This window comes from Myotis daubentonii, chromosome 14, assembly GCF_963259705.1.
Source record: "Myotis daubentonii chromosome 14, mMyoDau2.1, whole genome shotgun sequence".
NCBI lineage: Eukaryota > Metazoa > Chordata > Mammalia > Chiroptera > Vespertilionidae > Myotis > Myotis daubentonii.
Window position 1 is genome coordinate 17,702,226 of NC_081853.1, and position 23,251 is coordinate 17,725,476.

At 44.8% G+C, this 23,251-nt stretch overlaps 1 protein-coding gene across 3 annotated transcripts in view; it reads right to left on the bottom strand.

The window, feature by feature from the left end:
- Positions 1-23,251, bottom strand: part of CACNA2D3 (calcium voltage-gated channel auxiliary subunit alpha2delta 3) — an 806,557-nt gene that overhangs the window by 494,606 nt on the left and 288,700 nt on the right. For all 3 annotated transcript variants that reach the window (XM_059663265.1, XM_059663266.1, XM_059663267.1), the window contains exon 5: positions 626-788. In XM_059663265.1, the coding sequence (XP_059519248.1) occupies positions 626-788 (163 nt within the window). The remainder of the gene's footprint in view (positions 1-625; positions 789-23,251) is intronic.

A 23,251-nucleotide genomic window follows, 5' to 3' on the forward strand; every position in this document is an offset into this window, starting at 1 on the left:
ATGGGGACTTGGGGACAATATCCCTAGGCCCTGTGTGAAGGCTGGATTTGAGGACCACAAGCCTGGAAACAGGGAGCCCCTTGAGGTCCCTGCTGCTTTGTACTCTAAGAAAGACCACAACTGATTCTGTTGCAACCCCAGGCGTTCCTGAACACTTAACTACCATTACAGGGAATAGAGGAAGGGGAGAGAGAGGCTCCACCACAGGTCAGGGAGTGACTCCTACAGGTCCAATCCGGACATTGTTTTTTGTAGGTGAATGTTTTACTGAAACACAGCCACAACCACTGACTTACCTGTCGCCAAGGCTGCGTTTGTGCCAGCACAGCAGAGTTGAGTAGCTGTGAGCAGGCTAGATGTCCCTCAAGGCTAGAGATATTTACTACTGGGCCCTTTACAGAAGCAAGTTTGCCAACCCTGGACTGGCTGTCAGAGAGCTCCTGCAAACAGCATGGGGAAGTAGCAAGCCAGAGTCTCCAGGCAGATCAAGCACACACTGCACCTATCCACGCTGACATACCCAGAGTAGAATTGTGGTTTTCAAAATAACATAATGTCCCAAACCGGCCAGCCCCGCACCTCACCACCTCCTCTCCGCCCCTGAAAGGAGCGCCCTGAGGCTTACCTTTGTTGTACATGTTCGTTGGCACCTGGACGTCACTGAGACTGATGTTCACAGGCAGATTATTGAAATGGTCATTTGGGGCCAAGATGAATTCCTTCCCCAGCTCCAAAAAGTTCCCGTCTTTGTCCCTTTCATTGATCAGCACAGCATTGAAGTATTCATACTGAAAGAGAAGGCCAGGAAACGTTACATGTGGCTCAGGCAGGGGGCTGTGGTCTCAGGCAGACCTGGGCTTAAGCCGTGGGCCATCCTCACACTGTGGATCCTGCCCTGGTCACGTGGTCCCTTTTACTCTTCCGTGTCCTCTATGGCAGCTTTCACAGGGGTGTGATTGTGGTATGTAAATGTTTCTCAATGTCAGACAATATTCTTGGGAAAAAATGGAAAGAGCTGCACAGTACTTCCTTTTGCATATATACTATAGAGAAAACTGCCCTAAAACCAATTTAATTTTTGAAAATTTTAAGACAGACCCTTTCCTTATACAGCCAACGTTTCAGTTGAAGGAGACTAGAAAGAATAAAAAATAACAAGTAAACAGGTAATATGTCAGATAGTCATACTTGCTAAAGAAAAATAATAAAGCAGGGCCAGGGGAAAGCAGCAGGGAAGGGCTGTGCTTTTATATACAAGGCTCAGAGGAGGTCTCACCGCTCCAGCGACTCACACACACGCTGAATGAAGGGAGGAAGGGTGCTGTGTGGGCAACAGCACAGACCGAGGGGACAGCAGGGCAAAGGCCCTCAAGATGTGAGTGTGCAGACACGTTTTAAAAATGTCTGTATCATCATATCATCGTGGTCATCATCATCATCATGGAGTCTATGTATATAAAAGGTTACTATGCAAAGTGTCCCCTCAGAAGTTCAACCACAAGACCAGTTCTATCGCTCGCTATGATGCGCGCTGACCACCAGGGGGTGGCGCGGAATGAAGGAAGGCACTGGCTGGCAGCCGGCAGCTAGGGAAGGGAGGCCCTGGCCAGCAGCCAGAAGGCTCCGATCGGCCCTGATCGCCGGCCAGGCCTAGGGACTCTACCTGTGCATGGATTTTGTGCACTGGGCCTCTAAAACAGAAGAAATTTTTGACATAATAATGGCTGAAAATTTTCCAAAATTATGACAAACACCAAACCACAGATCCAAGAAACTTAGAGAGCACCAAGCATCTGACTTAAACAAAATCTTCAGCTAGTCACATCATATTCAAACAGCAAAAAAGTCAAAGAAAATCTTAAAAGAAGCCAGGAAGTGAGGTTTTAAATATGTTTTTATTGATTTTTAGAGAGGAAAGGAAGGGAGAGAGAGAGAAAAACATCCATGAGAGAAACATCAACATCTATGGGTTGCCTCCTGCACTCCCACTGCTGGAGGTCAAGCCCACAACAGGGGCATGTGCCCTGACCAGGAATTGAACCAGTGACCCCTTGTTGCATGGGTCTACGCTCAACCACTGAGCCACATCAGCAGGGCACAATAAGTTTTAATGACTGAAATCCACATAGTATTGTCTCTGAGAGCAATAGGCTAATTTAGAAATTAATATATGATAATGATATAAAACTATCAATGATATCTAAGAAAAGTTTATGCCTAGAAAAACCCTAAAGATTGGAAATTAAACAGCACAGTACTTAAAAAACATGTGTCAAGAAAGAAAATTACATGGAAAATATTTTTTAAATTAATGATAATGAAAAGTGTCAATATGTGTGAGATGTAGCTAAAACGGACTTTACCAAAAAGTTATAGATTTAAAAGCTTATGGAAAAGAAGCAAATTTTAAGATGAACAGTTGAAGATAAAAAAGAACAAATGAAACTCAATGTTAAAAGTAGAAATAAAATAATAGAGATAAAAGCAGAAAGCAATAAAACAAAAAGCAAATAACAGCAGGGGGAAAATCAATAATATTAAAGTTGGTTCTTTAAAATAGTTAATAAAGTTATAAAACCCTCGCTAGATGGATGAATAAAAAGAAGAAACCACAGAATACTAGTATCAGGAATGAAAGAGAAAACATTATTATATATCCTAGAGACAATGAAAAGATAAGGGGTAATTACAAACAACTTTATGCCGATATTTGATAACTTGAGTTAAGTGTCAAATTTCTTTTAAAAATAGAAATTATCAAAATTGTCAAAAGAAGATATGCCTGGCCCTATACAAACAAAGTAATGGAGTTCACGATTAATAGCCATGCCAAAACAAATAACTCTAGGTTCAGATGCCTTAAAGTATGAATTACATCAAATATATAAGAAATAAACACAAACTCTCTTATAAAATTAGAGGAGGGAATATGTCTCAACTTATTTAATGAAGGCAGCATAACCCTGATGCCAAAATCAAACAAGAAATTTTTTTAAATTATACACTAACTAGGGGCCCGGTGCACGAAATTAGTGCACTGGATTTGTGGGGGGGGGCGGGGGGAGTGTCCCTCAGCCTAGCCTGCCCCCTCTCACATACTGGGAGCCCTCAGGCGTTGACCCCCATCACCCTCCAATCGCAGGATCGGCCCCTTGCCCAGGCCTGACGCCTCTGGCCTAGGCATCCGCCCGGGCAGCGGGGACCTACAGTGGCAGGAGGGGTGCCGCGATCGCGCGGGCTCCGCCCCTGCCCCTGCAGGAAGCCTCTGGCTGTGGCGTCCAGCCCGGGCAGTGGGGACGTGCAGTGGCAGCGGCCCCGTGATCGTGGGCTTCGCTTTAGGCCCAGGCAAGGGACCCCTAGCTCCCGGGACTGCCAGCTTCGACCGTGCCCAGCTCCCATCGCTGGCTCCACCCCTACTTCCTGCTATCACTGGCCAGGGCGGCAAAGGCGCCTTTGCCCTGCCCCCCAGCTCTTAGCTCCCCCCTGGGTTTCCGATCACTGTCAGTGGCAGGGTGATTCTTCCTGCTTTCCCTTTCGCCTCCCTGCATTGTGCCTACATATGCAAATTAGCCGCCATCTTGTTGGCAGTTAACTGCCAATCTTAGTTGGCAGTTAATTTGCATATAGCCCTGATTAGCCAATGAAAAGGGTATCGTCATATGCCAATTACCATTTTTCTCTTTTATTAGTGTAGATATCCCTCATTAACCTAGATGTAAAAATCTTAACAAAATATTGAATCAAATTCACCTACACTTAAAAAGATGACCAACTTGTGTTTATTCCAGGAATTCAAGGTTGGTTTCGCATTTGAAAATATCAGCACAGTTTACCACATTAACAGAATAAAGGGAAAAAAATCATATGACCAAATAAATGCAGAAAAAATCATTTGAAAGAATTCAATTTTTGTTTATCAAAAAACTCTCAGGAAATTAGAAATAGGATAAAATGTCCTCAACCTGATAAAGAGCATTTATGAAAAACCTACAGCTAAAATTATGTATATGATGAAGCAATCAATATGTTTCCTCTAAGAACAGGAGCATGGCAAAGATGTCAGATCACTTCTATTTAACATCATACTAGTGGTCCTGGCAAATTCAGTAAACAAACAAATAAGTGGTCATAGGGATTGAAAAGGAAATACTCCATTTATATACAGCATGATTACCTATGTTGCAAAACCTGAGGAATCCACATAATCTACTATAACTAGTGAGTTTAGCAAAATCATGGGATACAAGATCAATATGTAAAAATCAGTTAGTAAATACTATATACTAAGAAAGAACAATTGAAATTAAAATTGAAAGGAGAAGTAACATTTACAGTAGTATAAAAAAGATGAAATACTTACATATTCCTTTTATAAAATGCATATATAATGCCTGTATGCTGAAAACTACAATACAGGGTGGGGCAAAAGTAGATTCACAGATGTGAGTACATGAAACACAGAGTTTATTCTTGTATTATTATTTATTAACTAGAGGCCCAGTACACAGATTCCAGCACCAGTGGGGTCCCTCAGCCTGGCCTGCACCTCCTCGCAATCCGGGACTCCTCAGGGGATGTTGGACTTCTGGTTTTGGCCTGATCTCTGCAGAGCAGGCCAAGGGACCCCACTGGTGCAAGGATCCCTGCACCGGGCCTCTATTATGTATATAAGATCTTTGGTGAATCTCTTCCTGCCCTCCCCCCTATCCCTTTCCCTCTGAGATTCATCAGTCTGTTCCATGGTTCCATGCCTGTGCATTCAGCACCTGCCCCCTGGTGGTCAGTGCACGTCATAGCTCCTGGTCAAATGGTTGAACGGTTAAATGGTTGAATGGTCAAACAGTTGCTTAGGCTTTTATATACATACTAGAGGCCCATTGCAGGAATATTCCTGCAAGAATAGGGCTTCCTGTGGCTGGAGCAAAGCAGAGAAAGGAGCAAAACTCGCTGAAGTGGGCTTCGCTCCCGCTTCAAGCCCCTGCAGCTGGTCTTGCCCTCCCGCACCCATCCCCTGCGGCTGGGCTTGCCCTTCCAATCCCAGTGGCTTGAGCTGGGCTTGCCCTCCCGCTCCCATCCACTGGAGCTGGGGCTGGGCTTGCCCTCCTGTTCCCAGCTGCTGTCCCTCAGCTCCCAGCCGCTGCCCCTCTCCCCCCCCCACCCCCCCGCCCCCAGCCACTGTCCCTTATGCTCTCAGCCACAGTGGTTGGGCTTGCCCTCCTGCTTCCAGTCTCTGGGGCTGGGCTTGCCCTCCTGCCCCCATCCCCTGTGGTTGGGCTTGTCCTTCCGATCCCAGTGGCTGGGGCTTGGCTTGCCCTCCCGCTCCCAGTCTCTGGGGCTGGGCTTGCCCTCCTGATCCCAGTTGCTGGGGCTGGGCTTGTCCTCCCACTCCCATCCACTGGCACTGGGCTTGCCCTTCTGATCCCAGTGGCTGGGGCTGGGCTTGCCCTCCTGCACCCATCCCCTGGGGCTGGGCTTGCCCTCCTGCTCCCAGCCGCTGCCCCTCCTGCTCCAAGCCTCTGCCCCTCCCGCCCCCAGCCGCTGCCCCTTATGCTCCCAGCAACAGTGGTTGGGCTTGCCCTCCCACTCCCAGCCGCTGCCCCTTCCTCTCCAAGCCGCTGCCCCTCCCGCACCAAGTCGCTGCCCCTCTCGCTCCCAGCCGCTGTGGCTGGGATTTCCCTCCCGCTCCCAGTTGCTGCCCCTTCCCCTCCAAGCCGCTGCCCCTCCCACTCACAGCAGCTATGGCTCTGGTTTCTGTCCTCGCGGCCTCTACTTGGCTCCCTTCTGTACCGCTTGGCCTCCATGTTGTCGTCAGTCTTCGCTCACAGCTAGTATATGCAAATTAACCACCATCTTTTAGCTTCTATAATTGAAACATTGTATCTTTTGGAGCTGTTGCTTCAGGAGCTCAGAGGCCGGCAGCGGCAGGCGGGGAACCTGGCTTCCTCCATCACTGAAGCAAGCAAGCCTCCTGTTCGCATTAGTTGCCTGGCTGCCAGCCGCCATCTTGGTTGGCAGTTAATTTGCATATTTCCCTGATTAGCCAATGGGAAGGGTAGCGGAGGTACAGCTAATTACCATGTTTCTCTTTTATTAGATAGGACTAGAGGCCCAGTGCACAAAATTTTGTGCACTCGGGGGGGGGGGGGTGTCCCTCAGCCCAGCCTGCACCCATTCAGAGTCCAGGACCCCTTTGGGGATGTCCACCTGTCGACTTAGGCCCACTCCCCGGGGGATCAGGCCTAAGCTTGCAGTCAGACATCCTTCTGGCAGCCAGGGAGTCCTCGGGGGATGTCCGACTAAAGGCTTAGGCCCACTGAGGGATCAGGTCTAAACTGTTAGTTGGACATTCTTAGTGCTGCCACGGAGGTGGGAGAGGCTCCTGCCACCACCACTGCGCTGGCCAGCCATAAGCCAGCTTCGGGCTAAGTGGCACTCCCCATATGGAAGTGCACTGACTACCAGGGGGCAGCTCCTGCATTGAGCGTCTGCCCCCTGGTGCACAGTGTGCATCATAGCAACCAGTCATTCTGCCGTTCAGTCAATGTGCATATTAGCCTTTTATTATTATTATATAGGATGTCCCTATTTCCCCCCATTTTCCCCTTCTACCCAGCTCTTGCCCCTGACTTCTCTCTGGCCATCACCATACTGTTGTCTGTGTCCATGGGTTGAACATATATTTTCTTTGGCTAAGCCCTTCTTTAAACTCACTTCTTTAAATTTTTATTTTCAGGTAAGTGCTTATAACTGCACTATTATATATTTTCTATTATATCATTTAGAATTAACATATTTTTAATTGAACCCTTGTAAATTTTAGCACAATTTAAAAAATTATGCTAGAAGCAATTAGGAGATTTTTCATGTAATGCAGATACATTTCAATTAATATTTTATTAATTTTTAATTTTTTAATATTTTAATTTGAAATAATCTCATACATGTAAAAAAACCTACAAAATACTACAGCATATTATATGTACCCTTCATCCAATTTCTTAGGTGTTAATAATTTAAACATAACCATTATACAACTAACAAAATTTAGAATATATTTTTCTTATAATCTCTTTAATGTTACTTAATCCATTTACTTTGATTTTGTTAATCTTCACCCAAGGATATTTTTCCATTGAATTTTAGAGAGAGTAGAGGGAAAGGGAGAGACACATTGATTGGTTGCCTCCTGCACATGCTCTGATAGGGACTGGGGATCAAGCCAGCAACTGAGGTACATGCCCTTGACTGGAATCCAACCTGGGACCCTTCAGTCCACGGGCTAATGCTCTATCCACTGAGCAAAACAGGCTGCAGCTTAATTCATTTACTTTTAATCTATGTGTCTTTATATTTAAAGTGGGTTTTGTTTTTGATTCACCCTCATAATCTGTCTTTTAATTGGTGCATTTATGGCACTGACTTTCAGAGTGCTTACTGATAGTTACTGCCATATCTGGCAGCTTCTGGGGCTTCTGGGTCCCGTCTGCCTTGCTTGCCGGGGACATGATCAGGTCCCTGGTGGCAAGGCAGGCCAGCTTCTGGGGTTTCTGGGTCCCACTGGATGGTAGCGCGCTGGTGGCTCGCGCTGTCCCGCCCTGCCTGCAGTATGCAAATTAGCCGCCATTTTGTTGGCGGTTAATTTGCATATCGTGCTGATTAGCCGATGGGAGGCATAGCAAAGGTACGGTCAATTATCATGTTTGTCTATTATTACATAGACTATAGATTATGGTATTATTTTTCCATTCAAACATCTGTAAACCTATGTCTTCCCCACTCTATTGCTGTGAGAAATTTTAAAAGGTTTACATAAATACAGAGAGATAGCTTGCTTAAGGATTAGAAAATTCAGTATTAAGGTCCTAATTCTTCTGAAATTGATCTATAAATTCAACAAAATCCCAATCAAAATCTCAACAGGCTTTTTCTAGAAATTGCCAAGTGTATTTCAAGTTTTACATAGAAGTAAAAGGGGTCTATAATATAGAAAACAATTTTGATAAAGAAGAACCAAGTCCAAGGAGTCACATTTCCTGATTTTAAGTTTTACTATAAACCTAATTAAGTAAAAACAGTATGGTATTGGCCTTAGAAGAAACAAATAGATCAACGGAACAGAGTCCAAAAATAAAGCCAAAAATATAGTCAATTGATTTTTTCCTTGTTTTTAATATTAAACAATGGTTTACTTCTTTATTTTCAGAAGATAATTGTAAACATTACTGTTGTCTGGAAAGAGTCATTGTCAGGCTTTCTTTTTCCTCTTATCTTCATGAAGCAACATTTTCCATAATATGCGTTTTAACTCATCATTTGTGATGGCTGATTTTGCCTTTCCTGCTTTGTAACTCAGAAACCTAATTTTATTTTTTTATTGACTTTATTGGGGTGACATTATTTATAAAATTACATAGGCTTCAGGTGTACAATTGTATAACACATCATCTGTATATTGCATTGTGTGTTCACCACCCCAAGTCAATTGTCTTCCATCATCATTTTATGGCCCTTTTTATCCTCTTCTTCCTCCCCAAGCCACCCTTTCCCTCTGGTAATCACCACACTGTTGTCTGTGTCTATGATTTTGCTTAATAACGTTTTTCACCCAGATTCCCAACTCTCCTCCCCAGCTATCAGTCCAGCTATCAGTCTGTTAGTCTGTTTTCTGGTTTTCTATATCTATGAGTCTGTTTCTATTTTGTTTATTATTGTTTTGTTCATTAGATTCCACATGTAAGTGAAATCATATGGTACTTGTCTTTCTTTGACTGGCGTATTTCACAGTGTAAGACTCTCCAGATCAATCCACACTGTCATAAAGGGGAAGATTTCCTTCTTTGTACAGCCAAGTAATGTTCCATTGTGTAAATGTACCACAGCTTTTTTGTTTGGGCTGTTTTCAGATCTTGGCTATTGAAAAAAAAAATGCAATCTTCATAGGGGTTCATACATTCTTTCAAATGAATGTTTTGGATTTGTTCAGATATATTCCCAGAAGTGGAATCGCTCTGTCATAAGGCAGTTTCATTTTTAGTTATTTTGAGATAAATCCATACTGCTTTCCACAGAGGCTGAATTAATCTATATTCCCACCAACAGTGTATGAGGGTTCCCTTTTCTCCACATCCTTGCCAATACTTTTGGTTTGTTGATTTATTAATGATAGCCATTCTGACAGGTGTGAGGTGATATCTCATTATGGTTTTAATTTGCATTTCCCTGATTAGTGACGGGCATTTTTTCATGGTCTATTGGCCATCTGTATGTCCTCTTTGGAGAAGTGTCTATTCAGGTATAAATTGTTCATACTAACCCTATCAGATGTATCTCCCATTTAGTAGGTTGTCTTTTCACTTTGTTGATGGTTCCCTTTGCTGTCCAAAAATATTTTAGTTTGATGTAGTCCCATTTGTTTAATTTTTCTTTTGTTTCCCTTGCCCAAGGTTATATATCAGGGGAAAAAAATTCTACAAGAGATGTTTGAGATTTTATTGCCTCTGTCTTCTTCTAGGACTTTTATGATATTGAGTCTTACAGTAAAGTCTTTGATCCATTTTGAGTTTATTCTTGTGTACGGTGTAAGAAGGTGGTCTAGTTTCATTTTTTGTACATTTCTGTCCAATTTCCCCAACACCATTTACTGAATAGACTATCTTTACCCTATTGTATATTCCTGCATCTTTTGTTGAATATTAATTGACCATAAAGGCATGGGTTTATTTCTAGGCTCTCTACTCTGTTCCATTATTCTGTATGTCTGTTTTTATGCCAGTACCATGCTATTTTTATTCCTATGGCCTTGTAGTATTTAATATCCAGTATTTGATAACAGTGATTCCTTCAACTTTGTTCTGTCTTATGATTGCTGTGGCTATTCAGGGTCTTTTGTTGTTCCATATAAATTTTTGGAATATTGATTCTAGTTCTGTGAAATATACCATTAGTATCTTGATAGAAAATGCATTGAATCTATACATTGATTTGGGTAGTATGAACATTATAATGATACTAGAGGCCCGGTACACAAAATTCTTGAATTTGGGGGTGGGGGAAACCTCAACCCAATTGCGAGATGGTGCAGGCCAGGCCGAGGGACCCCTACCGGCGCACGATCAGGGCCGGGGAGGGACGGGAGGTTGGCCAGTCAGGGAGGGACTGCGGGAGGGCTCCAGGGTGTGTCTGGCCCATCTCACTCAGTCCCAATCGGCCAGACCCCAGCAACAAACTAACCTACCAGTCAGAGCATCTGCCCCCTGGTGGTCAGTGCACATCATAATGAGCAGTTGACTGGCCTTAGCATATCATTAGCATATTATGCTTTGATTGGTTGAAAAGAAGACCAGATGACTGGGCACTTAGCATATTAGGCTCTTATCATATAGGATTAGTTATATCTGTCCATGAACATGATATATGCTTCCACTTATTTGTATCTTATTCTGTTTCTTTCTTCAGTTCTTATAATTATCCAAGTACAGGTATTTTACATCCATGGTTAAGTTTATTCCTTTTTTTTTTAATGCAATTGTAAATGGGATTGTTTTCTTAGTTTCCCTTTCTGATAGTTCATTATTGCTGTATAAAAATGCAACTGATTTCTGAATATTTGTTTTGTACTCTGCTACTTTACGGAATTAATTTTTCATTTTTTTCTTGTATTTGATTTCTAGTTTCATACAACTGTGGTCAGAGAAGATACATGATATGATTTCAATCTTCTTAAATTTATTGAGACTTGTTTTGTGTCCTAAGATGTGGTCTATCTTAGAAAATTTTCCATGTGTATTTGAAAAGAATACTTCTTCTGCTTATTTGGGGTAAAATACTCTGAAGATATAAGTTAAAGCCATCTAAACTAGTGTGCAATTTAAGGCCACTATTTCCTGGTGGTTTTCTGTCTGGAAGGTCTATCCATTGATGTCAAAATGTACATGGATCTCAAAAACTTTGTAAGTGAATGAAGCCAGAATCACAAGAGTACATATGTGCACTCCCATTTTTATATGAAGTTCTAGAAAAGGCAATAGTGGCAGCACTCAAGGATTGCTTTTGGGAGGGGGGCTACTGGAAAGGAACACAAGAGAACGTCCTGGGATGCTGGACACGTTGTATGTCTTCATGGGGTCTGGGCTACTCAAGAATATTCATTTGTCAGCACTCACTGACTTGTATGCAAAAAAAAAACTTGCATTTTATTATACAGAAATAGATGCCTCAATAAGAAAATTAATCATAAAAGACCTTTCACTTTTTGAACAATTCTTAATTCAAAAACTATACAGAAACAAAACTCAGTTTAACAAATTCCACTCCCAACCATATTATGATTTACTGTGATATGACGCCCAGAAACAAAGGAAACCACACCTTCATGCTGAAACAACAATGAGGGAGCACCTGACCAGCAGAAACACCTTGACTGGCCCATGAACTGCCCACACCAAGGGAGAGGCCCTCCTTCTAACGGGATCTGCTTTCTAGGTAACATGTCAGCAGGGTTTCCTCCCACAGCTCCATGCTGGGAAAGGTCTTAATCTTCCACAGACCCAAGTGCTTCCCAGAATATTATCAACACTTTTTAAAACCCAAACCTTCAATGCCATTGTTTCATTATAACTGGATGTTGAATTAACAAAACAAAGCCTTGGCCTGCATGGTAAAGGCCAAGGCAATCATGGTTCACGCACAGGCCCTCGGGAGGCCAGGCCGTTGAATGGAATAATCTGCACAGCCCAGAATGCAAATGAAGGCAGGATGGAAAGGCAAGCAGGCTTTTGCTCAGTGGCGCTCATTATTTCCCGCAGGCGACTGTATTCTGCTTCTCCTCCCAAATCCATTTGTCCTTATTGACTTGGAAAAGGCTGACTTGGTGCAAACAAGAAGAATCATTCCTCAGCCCTTGGAATTCATTGCTATCATTATGAGGCTCAGGGGCTTTGTCCACATGATCGAGAAAAGATATGCTTAGTTCAAGTCACCTCAGTATTTCTGAATCCCATGGAGTAAGAGCAAATCAATGTTGTGAGTAGATCTGATAACCTACTAAGTGTGATGGGGTACAAAGGAAACTAACCCAGGGCACAGATTGTGGCGTACAAAAGTGGTGGCTCAGAAGGAGGTGGCTCAGAATGAGTTGGTCCAGTGAGTGCCTAAAACAGACTCATTCAGGAAGGTGCAGACACAGTTCTTCTGTAAAGGTCAGACAGTAAGTATTTTAGAAGTTTGGTGGTTTCTTACAGAATTAAACATACTTTTAACATGTGACCATGCTATCTGGCTTTTACCCAAAAGAGCTGAAAACTTATGCCCTCACATAAACCTGCACATCGATGTCTATAGAAGCTTTATTTAAACTTGGAACAAACCAAGATGTCCTTCAGAGAGTGAATGGACAAGTAAATTATGTACCTCCAGACAATGGAATATTACTTACAGCTAATAAGAAATGAGCTATTAGCCCGGCTGGCATGACTTGGTGGTTGAGTGTCAACCTATGAAACGGAAGGTCATGGTTTGATTCCCCATTGGAGCACATGCCAGGGTTGTGGGTTCAATCCCCAGTATGGGGTTTGCAGGAGGCAGCCAATCAGTGATTTTCTCTCTCATCATTGATGTTTCTATCTCTCTCTCCCTCTCCCTTGTTCTCTGAAATCAATAAAAAAATATATTTTTAAAAAAGAAATGTGTTATCAAGCCATGGAAAGACCTGAGGAATCTAAATACATATTACTAACTGAAAGAAGCCAATGTAAGAAGGCTACATACTATATGATCCCAACTTTGTGACATTCTGGAAATGGCAAAGCTGTAGAGACAATACAAGATCAGTGGTTTCCAGGTGTGTGGTTGGGGCGAGGAATGAATAGGCAGAACACAGGATTTTCAGGGCAGTGAAAATAGTATGTATGATATAATGATAAATATGTGTCATTATACATGTTTCCAAACCCAGAGAATATAAAATACCAAGAGTACATCCTAAGGTAAATGATGGACCTGGGTGGTTATGTGTCAATGTAGGTTCACCCTTGGTGAGTGATGTGTGGGAGCAGAGGGCAGATCTCTCTGTACCGGCCTCTCAATTGTGCTGTGAGCCTAAACCTGTGCTAAATAAACAATCTTTGAAAAAATGTTTTTGAGCAGCATCTCCTAGATACATATTTATTTATAACATATGTCCTGCTTACCAACCATTATACTAACACTAGTGGCCCAGTGCATGAAATTCTGTACATTAAAGGGGAATTAATTAGAGGAAATATTTTAATATTGCTATTTGCCCTTTCTCTATTATAGAAGTGTCAGAGATGAAAGGGAGATATGAAAATCTCCCTCCTGTCAGAGTCTGGGGCGCACTGTGGCACCTAGAGTCAAGTCCCTGCCCACCACCCGCACTCGCTTCGAAAATGCAGGAGACCCAGACCCAGCCGGCCCCACCCTATTGGGTGAGACCCAGACCTGACCAGCCCCAACCCCATCCAGCCCCTCCAGGTGGGGGGGGGGGTGCAGCCTCAGGTCCCCAGCCCAGCTCTGAATGGGGGGGCGCAGTCTCAGGTCTCCGTCAAGCCCCACCAGGCGAGGGGCATGGCCTGAGGTCACCCATCAAGCCCCACTGGGCAGGGGACCGGTCTGAGGTCCCTTGCCCTGGCCAGGCGCTATGCAGCCTCGGGTCCCTGCTGTTTGGTCATGACGTCACGGTGTCCCAGCTAATTTGCATATTCCTCTATTAGATAGATAGATGAACATTCTAAGACAAACTACAAAATATACAGTAAAAGTAAAAGGTACCAGTGACACGTTCTCTTTGGGGCACCCCCTGGCTGGTTCTGTGCACCCCTGGGTGCAGCACTTCTGGACAGTGCCCCAAAGCAGCATTTCCAAAACATGATCTGTGTGTGCAGCAGAGAGCCAGGCCACAGAACACCGGCAAGGAGTGATTTTTAAAATGTGTGTCATGGTGAACAAAGGTTGGGAAATGCATGGAGAGCTGGAGTTTAAGGAAAGGCAAAGAGGTCTCTCCATTTCAGGACTTCTCAGGGCCTTGAACTCTGTGAGACTACACTGCTAAGCTTGGAGGTCTGGGGGCAGAGTTGCTGAATGCAGCATTGCGCAGACACAGCTGATCATGCCGGTGTCCTCCTCAGCACTTGCCAAGAGGTCACTGTACAAGTACCTGTGTGACTGTTTTATCAGTGGTGGCTTCCCCAGGACTAGTTCAGCAACTCAGGAATCACGTCCGTGTTAGGCACTGCTGTATCGCCAGGCCCTTCTCCTGCAATGCCATTGTCACAGAATATGGCAGTTTTCAGTTCTGATAGGGGTGCACCAGTGAAAACAATTCATTGCTCCACCTCTCTACCAACTGGAATCCAATAGGTAAGGTCGTCTCATTGGCCCAGCTGCACACCTGCAGCCATCCAGAGCCAAACCTCGGACTCATCAGGAACAATCACTAGATAGCACAGCGTGTGTGGCTTCGCTCACTAGCTGGTGGTGACGGCCTGCGTGTATTGAGAAGGCTCCTGAGGCGATATCTCAGCCTTAGAAGCCTAAGTTCGCCTCCAATGGTGGCGGAGCCTCTCCAACCCTCACAGCCCTGAGCACTCCTCAGCCCTAGTTTACAGGTTGGCACACTGCTTCTAGAAAGAGCCAGACAATATCTATTTTACGTTTTGCAGGCCAAACAGTCTCTGTCACATTTCATTCCTTTGTTTTAGCAAGAGTAGCCAAATGCAATACATAAACAAGTGGGTGTGCTGAGTCCGAATAAAACTTTATCTACAAAAAACAGGCACCTGACCTCTCCCCTGTTCCCTCTTCACTCTCACAGGTGAGAGGCAGCTGGCCTCAAACATCTAGATGTCCTGGGGCAATGCTTCTCAACCCCAGCCTGGGAGCTTCCAACATCTGACCAGATCTCAGAACAATTCTATTTAAATATCAACGGGGTGTTTCTCCAGCCTCAGCCAGGTGATTCCAGGGTGCAGCCCAGGCGGAGAGGCAGAGTTTCTGGGGTGACTTCCATTTCCCTTCCAAGGTGAGTTGCATAACAGAACTACAGGGTCTACTGCAGCAGGCCTGCCTCGGGGGCGGGAGGTACTGCTCCACACATTTAATTAAATCCCGCCTGGAAAGCTCGCTAATTATTTCCGCTGTGTGTGTGCTGTGGAACCACCCAGCTGTAAACTCCGCAGCAGGTGGGCCTCTGCTTCTCCGCTCACCTACTGGGCACTGAACCCCAGAGTCACTCCAAGTCATAAAATTCAGCCTGAGGGTGGAACCCAGAACACGCGCCATTAGCAAAGCCAGCACCCACTCAATAAATGCCCAGACTGGTCACAATGTTCTGGAGAAATAGACCAATGGGGGTGGGGGAGAGGGAGAGAGAGGGAGAGGTTGATCTTTATTGAGTTGGCTCATTTGATTGTGGGCACTGGCAAGTCCAGATTCTATAGGGCAGGGGTCCTCAAACTTTTTAAACAGGGGGCCAGTTCACTGTCCCTCAGACCGTTGGAGGGCTGGACTATAGTTTTTTAAAAAAAAACTATGAACAAATTCCTATGCACACAGCAGCGGCAAAAACACCCAGCGGGCCGGATAAATGTTTTCGGCGGGCTGTATGTGGCCCGCGGACCGTAGTTTGAGGACCCCTGCTATAAGGCCAGCTGGCAGGCTGGGTGTTTCGGTAAGACTTGGTGTTGCAGCCTTGAATCCAGATTCCACAGGGCAGACCGGGCAGCTGGGACAGGCAGGGTCTTCGTGCTGCCCTCGCCCTCACCTGGCAGAATTGCTTCTTCCTCAGTGAACCTGTCTTTGCTTTAAGGCCTCCAGCTGACCGGAGGGGGCACCCCCGCGTTACAGATGAGGGGACCTGCTTCCCTCAGAGTCTACTGATTGTAAATGTTAGTCACACCTAAAAATGCCTTCACAGCAACATCAAAACTGGTGCTTGACCAAACAAACAACTGGGTACCACAGCCTCGCCAAGTTGACACATGAAATGAACCGTCACAACTGTCCTTCTCAATGGACTGGGGCAGCAATTTGTCAGCTGGACTCCCAGCTGTCTCCTCGTCCCCCACCACCCATCCAGGCAGCAACCAGAGTGATTGCTTAGACAAGTGGACAAGTGGACTGAGCTGTGTCACTCTCCAGAATAAACCCTTCCCCAAGCTCTGAAAGGCCTTGTGGTCCAGCTGCTCCCCACCTTGTCCACTGGGTCTTCTCCAGTGACCAGCCTCTCATCCCACTCCAGCCTCCCTGCTCTCTTGCTAGGGTTCAAACATTTGTCTCCACTTAGGGCATTACAGGCAGGCTGAGCCAGCGCCCTGGGGTTGCCTGAGGCAACCACTCCCTACAGTCTTTACATTAAGCTCTGTGGTCCTCAGGCCTTTTCCTTCATGGGGTTTGCTGGTGGCTAAGCTGAGTGGGCTTCTGTTACTTGCTAGCGGAGTCCTAACTAGCACACGCATCACACCCTGATGCTGAAGGGCTTCCAGGAGGATTGCTCTCAGCATTGCCAGGCCTCACGTGGAAGTGTCCCTCCGGCCTTGGGTTCTTGTCCTGTGTGCATTCCTTACCTGGCCCTGATACTGGCTTCTGTCAGGGCAGCCTGACAGGGTTGAGCCAGGCTGAGGCAGGGAGGTGGGAATTGAGAAAAGAAAGAAAGACAGGAAAGCGGGGTCGGGAGGACCCCAGTTCTCTTGATGAACTGAAGTCCGTTTATTAGCTATACAATCCTATTTATACACAACACACTGAATCGGAGGTCTGTCAAGAGGAATGCATTCTTTGTTCCTCTTAATCTCTAAGGGAGAGATACAGCAGAAGGACAAGTTCTCAGTACAGCATATCTCAGTAAATAGTTATAGACTTCTTGGCAAGCTATGAAAGGCTGTTCTCATTCTACAAATGTTACTCCCATTCTACTGATAATCGCCATCCAAACAAGTCTGGGAAAACTGTGTGGGTAAGGGTCCCAGCCTTGCTAGCCCCTTCAGGTGCAAGGACCTTGCCAGCTTACATCTGGCCCCCAACAGGCTTCAATCTCTACCTACCCAGTCCTGTTGGCCCAATCATCACCTATCTTTCTCTACCTCATCTTTATGTGCCTCTATTTCCTCACCTGTAAAGCGAAGCAACTTTGAACTCCTTCAAGCATCCAGCACAGGGAAGAACTCAGTAAAGGGCACCATGGTGAAGGGCTCAAATCCATCTGCATGCCCAGGGCTCTCGCTCCCACTCCCCCAAAGCCTTCTCCTTCCCAGTTATCCTACCTCCTCTGATCTTCTCTCCCGACTCAGGAAATCAGTGGGTCCTTGGGCCTTTTCCTTCATGGGATTTGCTTCCCTGAAAACCCTTAGAGCAGCGGTTCTCAACCTGTGGGTCACGATCCCTTGGAGATCAAACGACCTTTCACAGGGGCCGCCTAAGACCATCAGAAAACACATATATAATTTCATATTGTTTTTGTGATTAATCACTATGCTTTAATGATGTTCAATTTGTAACAATGAAATTGGGGGTCACCACAACATGAGGAACTGTATTAAAGGGTTGCGGCATTAGGAAGGTTGAGAACCAATGACTGAGAGGGTTAGCTTTGGGTGGTGAGTCACCGAAGGGCAGGCAGGCACCCATGCATCCCTGGACTTCAGGAGTATCTTACCATCCCAGAGACACCACACCTTTCTCACCTCTACATCCCTGGCACCAAGCACAGTGCCTGGATCCTCAGTCAGGTGGTAGGGCGAATAAACAAATACAATAACCACTCAGGGCAACATCTTCATGTTCCACCATCAGCTGGGAAGAGCTTTCCCTCTTCCAGCCCAGAAATTAGTGCCAAGTGGGGGCAGAAACCTGCACGGGCCTCCTGAGTCCCATCCCTCCCCCTGCCTGGATTTCATCGTGTTCCACTCATGAAGCAGCAAACCGGCCAGGGATGGCAAGGAGAGGAACGCAGGGCTTTGAAGCCTGATGCCCAGGGTTGAAAGCACACTTGGTTCCAAAGGGCACTCTAACTTTCTACGACTGTTTCTTTCTCTATGCAGAGGGAATGGCGACACTTCCTCTTCAGATCTTTCTGAGGACTGAGTGGGATAAAATGTACAAAAGCCATGGGCACAGTGCCCAGAGCAGGCTCTTAATATGTTTTGGTTCTCTCCTCTTTTCCTTATTATTTTCCCCTTCCGTGCCCTGGGATGGCGGCCAACTTTTTACAACTTAGATTAAAAAATAAAAATTAGTAAGAATTTTAGCTTCAAATGAGCCCAGCAAATACCAAGTTCTCAGTGCACAGGCAACCTATGGGGAAGTGACATATACCCTGCTCCTCAGTGGCCCTCTCCGGTGCTATCTGTTACTACTCAATAATCCCATTTTCTCCTCATATGTGAGAATTGACTTTTTAATGATCTGTTCCAGAATATTTCTAGGTATTAATGTTACATTAACTCATTTATAATTCCCCAAGCACCACCGTTCCTTTAAAAAGCAGATAATGAATATCCTTCTCCCAGCCATCTGGAATCTCTGGCCTCTGAGACTGCTCAAATATGAGTCTTAATGGCCTACTTAACAAGCTACTTATGCAGGCCTGGACCACAGTGGTCTGCAGGTCTAGCTGGCCACTTGGCATTTAACTTTAAGAGCCTTGGAATGGAGTATATAACTCAAGCATGCTGGGTTCAAATCCCAGCTCTGCTGCTTAGCCACAATCTCCCAGTTACCTCGTCCACATGATGGGATTACAACCACACACGTTATAGGGGAATCGTTTTGAGTAAGAAACACATAAAGGAAAAAAAGCACTCAGTTCACTGACTTAGTCACAGTATTCGGTTGACCTGTATAATAATGGTTATATATTGGTAATTTCATACGCTTTCGCATCATAGGGTTTCGACAAATAATAGCAGTCACTGCTGTGGTGGAGCTGACTGGCGGACCGAGGGCGGAGGAAAAACGTATGAAAAGACAAGGCAGGAACACTATTAGCTCCCGCTCACTGGGGATGGGTTTCCCAGGTACTCCCTCAACACTGACTGTGCCCATCCCCCACTCTCGTCTCCTTAGGGCAGGGTGAGTTTCCTGACTGGCCACTGACCTACAAGAAATCCTACAGGGATTTCCCAAAGGTCTTAAGACAAAGGACAAGTCCCTTACCATTGCAGGCAAGGACTCCTAGCTCTGGCTCCTCCCCAAACCTAGAACCACCTACCTCATTGAACTGCTCGCCTCATTGGTCCCCATTAATGGCTCCATCGCTCCATGATCCTAGGTTCATGTTCCCTCCTGCCCAGAAGATGTTCTCCAGTTGACACTTTCATAATCCCTGTCCCCCCTTAGATCCAGTTCAGTTATCACATCTTTTGGGCAGCCACCTTTGACTTCCCTGATGGGGGACATTCCTATCGAGTGCCCTTGAAGTCTCATGGGCCTCTCTGCATAGCACTTATCCCAGAGGTCACAACACACTTATCTGAGCGATTATTTAGTATAAATGGCCTCCACTCTACATTGTGAGATATATGTTTGCAGGGACCGCTGCTGCTGCTTCTTGTGCCACTGTAACCCCAGCATCTAATACAATACCTGCCACATAACAGGTACTCATTGGGGTTGTTGAAGGAAGATGTAGGGAGCTGATAAAGTACCGCATCAGAGCCCTGCAGTGGTCCTCAAGAGACAGCAGGAGCTCAGAGTAGCTGAGGACAGCCAGCAGTGACCCAAGCTCTGCCCCAGAGAGACGGGGGACAGTGCGGGGAGGACATAGGGTCTAAGGGCTCAGGCTCCTCTGGGGTTTGTCTGGTTGACTGCTCAGTCTAACACTGTGACAGGGAACTTCTCGAGGCAGCTGGGAACCCCTCTTTGGACTCTGTCAGGTCCCTGAACTCTAGCAAAATAACGTCAGGCTAAAGGACACCTTGGCCTGGCTGGGCCTTCCATTAATGATTTTTTTACTTCTGTCCAATGATATTGAAGGTCTTTTATGTGCTCCTTCTACCATTGACACTCTCTTCCCCCAGCAGCCAGAATGATTCTGTAAAAATTAAGTAAAACTGTCACTATCTCACTCAAGCAATGGTTTCCCACTGTGTAGAATACAACCAAAGGTCATATTGATCTAGCTCTTTCCTGCCTCTCCACATCAATCAGAGACACTGGCCATCTTTGGATCATCAAACAGGCCAAGCCCATTCCCATCTCAGGTCTTTGCATCTACTGTTTGCTCTTCCTGGAATGCTATTCCTTAGGACCTTTGCATGGCTGGCTTTAGGTCTTAGTATAAATGCCAGCTTCACAGCAAGGCCTTCTCTGAACAACCCTAACTGCCTCTTTCCAATGTGACAGAACTTTGTGCAGTGATGGACATGTTCTATGTATGCACTGATGCCGTAGCTAACAGCCCCGTGTGGTTACTGAGCACATGAAATGTCACTGGTGTGACTGAAGAACTTGACTTTTTAATTTGATTTCATTTACACATATTTTAACTTAACTTTAAATAGCCATACACAGCTAGCGGCTACCAAATTAAACAATAGGCGCACTCCCCTGTTTTATGTTCTTGATTGCACTCAATATCTGAAGTTCTTTTTTTTTTCATTAGTTTCTGTCCATCTCTCCAATTAGAAACCTGAGATCCATATGAAGACTGAGACGTTCTCTGTTTTGTTCATAGCTGGAACCCCAGTGCCGACAACTTTGCCTGGCTGTTGGGAGGCACTCAAATGTGCTCTACATAGGTAGGCATGTGTCAGAAAAGGTGGTGGTACAATTATCCTCATCACAGCCATCCAAGAGCCGGGGTCTCCACCTCAGTATTTGTGCCTCAATAATTGTGAAATGTGTCACACTCGTTCTCACTAATGATGGGAGTACTCACATTTGCAACAGACTGACTTTTCTAATTAGTTAGAGTAGATTTAAGGTTATCTGAATAATACGCTCACACCCAATCATCTATATCCAGATTGATTTTTTTGAGTGGGAGGGAGATTACCAGCTGGTGGATAAAAGTTGCATATGGAGTGGGTCACACATATGAGTATCATCTGTCACTTCGACTCAGGTGGAGGAATAAAAGTAAATGTGATGAATAAGGTTGCTTTGCTTGGCTCTGCTCAGCATCTCTTCTCCCTTGTTTTAGTAAGGGAACCCCAAATCTCTGATACAGGGGGAGATGCCAATCAAGGGGCCCTGTCAGTCACTCTCCAGCATGTGACCCAGGCTGGCCAATCAGAGTCCTTCTTTTTCAGGCAATGCTATGAATGCTGGGAGACTGAGCTCCCCAAGCCCTTTATCAATAGTCACAAGTTACAATGTTGCTGCTTTGGGCTGCCAGTGGCCACTTGCTCCACCCACATCCAGAGATCACTCTTCTGAGAACAAATCCACACAAACGAACAGAGCCAAGAGTTGGCAGAAAAGAGTGAGGCTTGATGAAATGATTCTGTTACAATCCTTGACTGCAATCACGGTTAAAGACTTACCTTGGAATGCCTAGGTAAGTAAGTAAAAAAAATGCGCTTTTTGTTTGTTTGATTGCTTGTTTGTTTTAATCTGACTTGGGTTGTTAGAGTCCTGCTTGAGTTCAGAAATACTACCATCAATATTTGCAATAAGATTGGCTTCCCTGAACTTCAGTTTCCTTCATACGCAAAATAGGAACAAAAACAACTATTATGTTAGTTATTTTGAAAGTGATAAAAGGTGTCCTAAGATATGAGAGTGCTTGATGGAATTCAAAGAACTGAACACAGCCAGGTCCGAGGAAAGACCTGGAACTACAATCAAGAAAGCCAGGCCCTGGGTCAAGTTCCCTCACTTCGCCTTTCTACTTCTCTCCATTGATTCACAGAGCAAAGAGAAATACCTAAAGCTTCTCCCTGTTTACACTTTTCTATTCAGAGGTTAGCCCAGGATAAACGAAACTGAGATCTAATTTCCAGATCCTAGGAGAGGAAATCCAACTGGTCCACCATTTGTCAAAAGACCACCCATGGTCCAATCAACTGGGACATGGAAGGTGGGAGGGTGAGGGAGTCAAGTTGTATAAACATGGTTGTATAAACATGGCATAAACTGGGGCCCATCCTCATGAATAAAGGATTTTTTGGGGGGAGTCCTTGTTAGCCTGGCAGAGACTTCAAACAATGTCTATACTACACTATCGAGGGTTTTTATAAAAAACTTCCTGGGCTAACATATACTATATGAAGTCATCAGTAAGATTAAGTCAATTGTTACATGGAAGACACTCAAGGACTGTAAATGGAATATGAACATATGGTCTTTAGGTCCAAAACAGAACACCAGTTTACAAGACTAACTATCCAATAATGAGCTCCTGTACTGTCCAATAACTGGACTTCCTTGGTCCAAGGGAAAAAAATCACCTATGAATTTGAATCCGAGTAGCAAAATGTGGAAGAACAAGACTCGATTAGGGTACTTGGGCTTTACAGTGTAATGCTTTATGCATGACTCTAAGGCAAATCCATATTTGTATGCTGTATATTAGTAGCATTAAACTATATTTAAAATTATCTACCTAAGTTGTTCTTCAAAGCAACTCTCACAATTCTCATTAGACTAGAAAAAGATTCTTCACAAAGCCCAACTGAAGTAAGAAATAAATTATCTCCCCTCATTTCCACATCATAATAACTCTGCCATTCCCACTTAGAAGAGTTAAGAAGCAATTAAAAGACAGACACAGAATATGTAACCTCATTATCATGATTATTACTACAATTTAGAATGTTCTAGCATTTCACATCACAGTAGTCCGGTTGCTCTGGTGATTTACTTCTGCATTTCTCACAGGAAGTTAATTAGGGGAAGAGATATCCAAGGCCACAGCATACACACCTCAAAAAGAGGTGGCATCCATCTCTGGTTCCCAAGGTAAAACACTATACTGTCTTTTCCATGACTCCTAGCATCTTAACCACAACTGCTTCTCTGATAAAGAAAAAAAAAATGTGATAACTCCACAAGTGTAGGTACCACCAAGTGTGCCTAATGTGTGTGTGTCCAACGCGCAGTTCTGGATTTTCCAAAGCTGACTAACTCTATCCTTGGGGTGGGGAGGGGACAGGGTGGAGAATGGAACAGAAAATATAAGCTTTCCTAGACATATCTAGAATTTTTCAAAATCTAGAAGAAATGTTATTTCATTTACAGTACACCCAGGGCTATCTGGTTATTGAGGGTGATGTGTCCAAGTACAATAGTGTTTCCT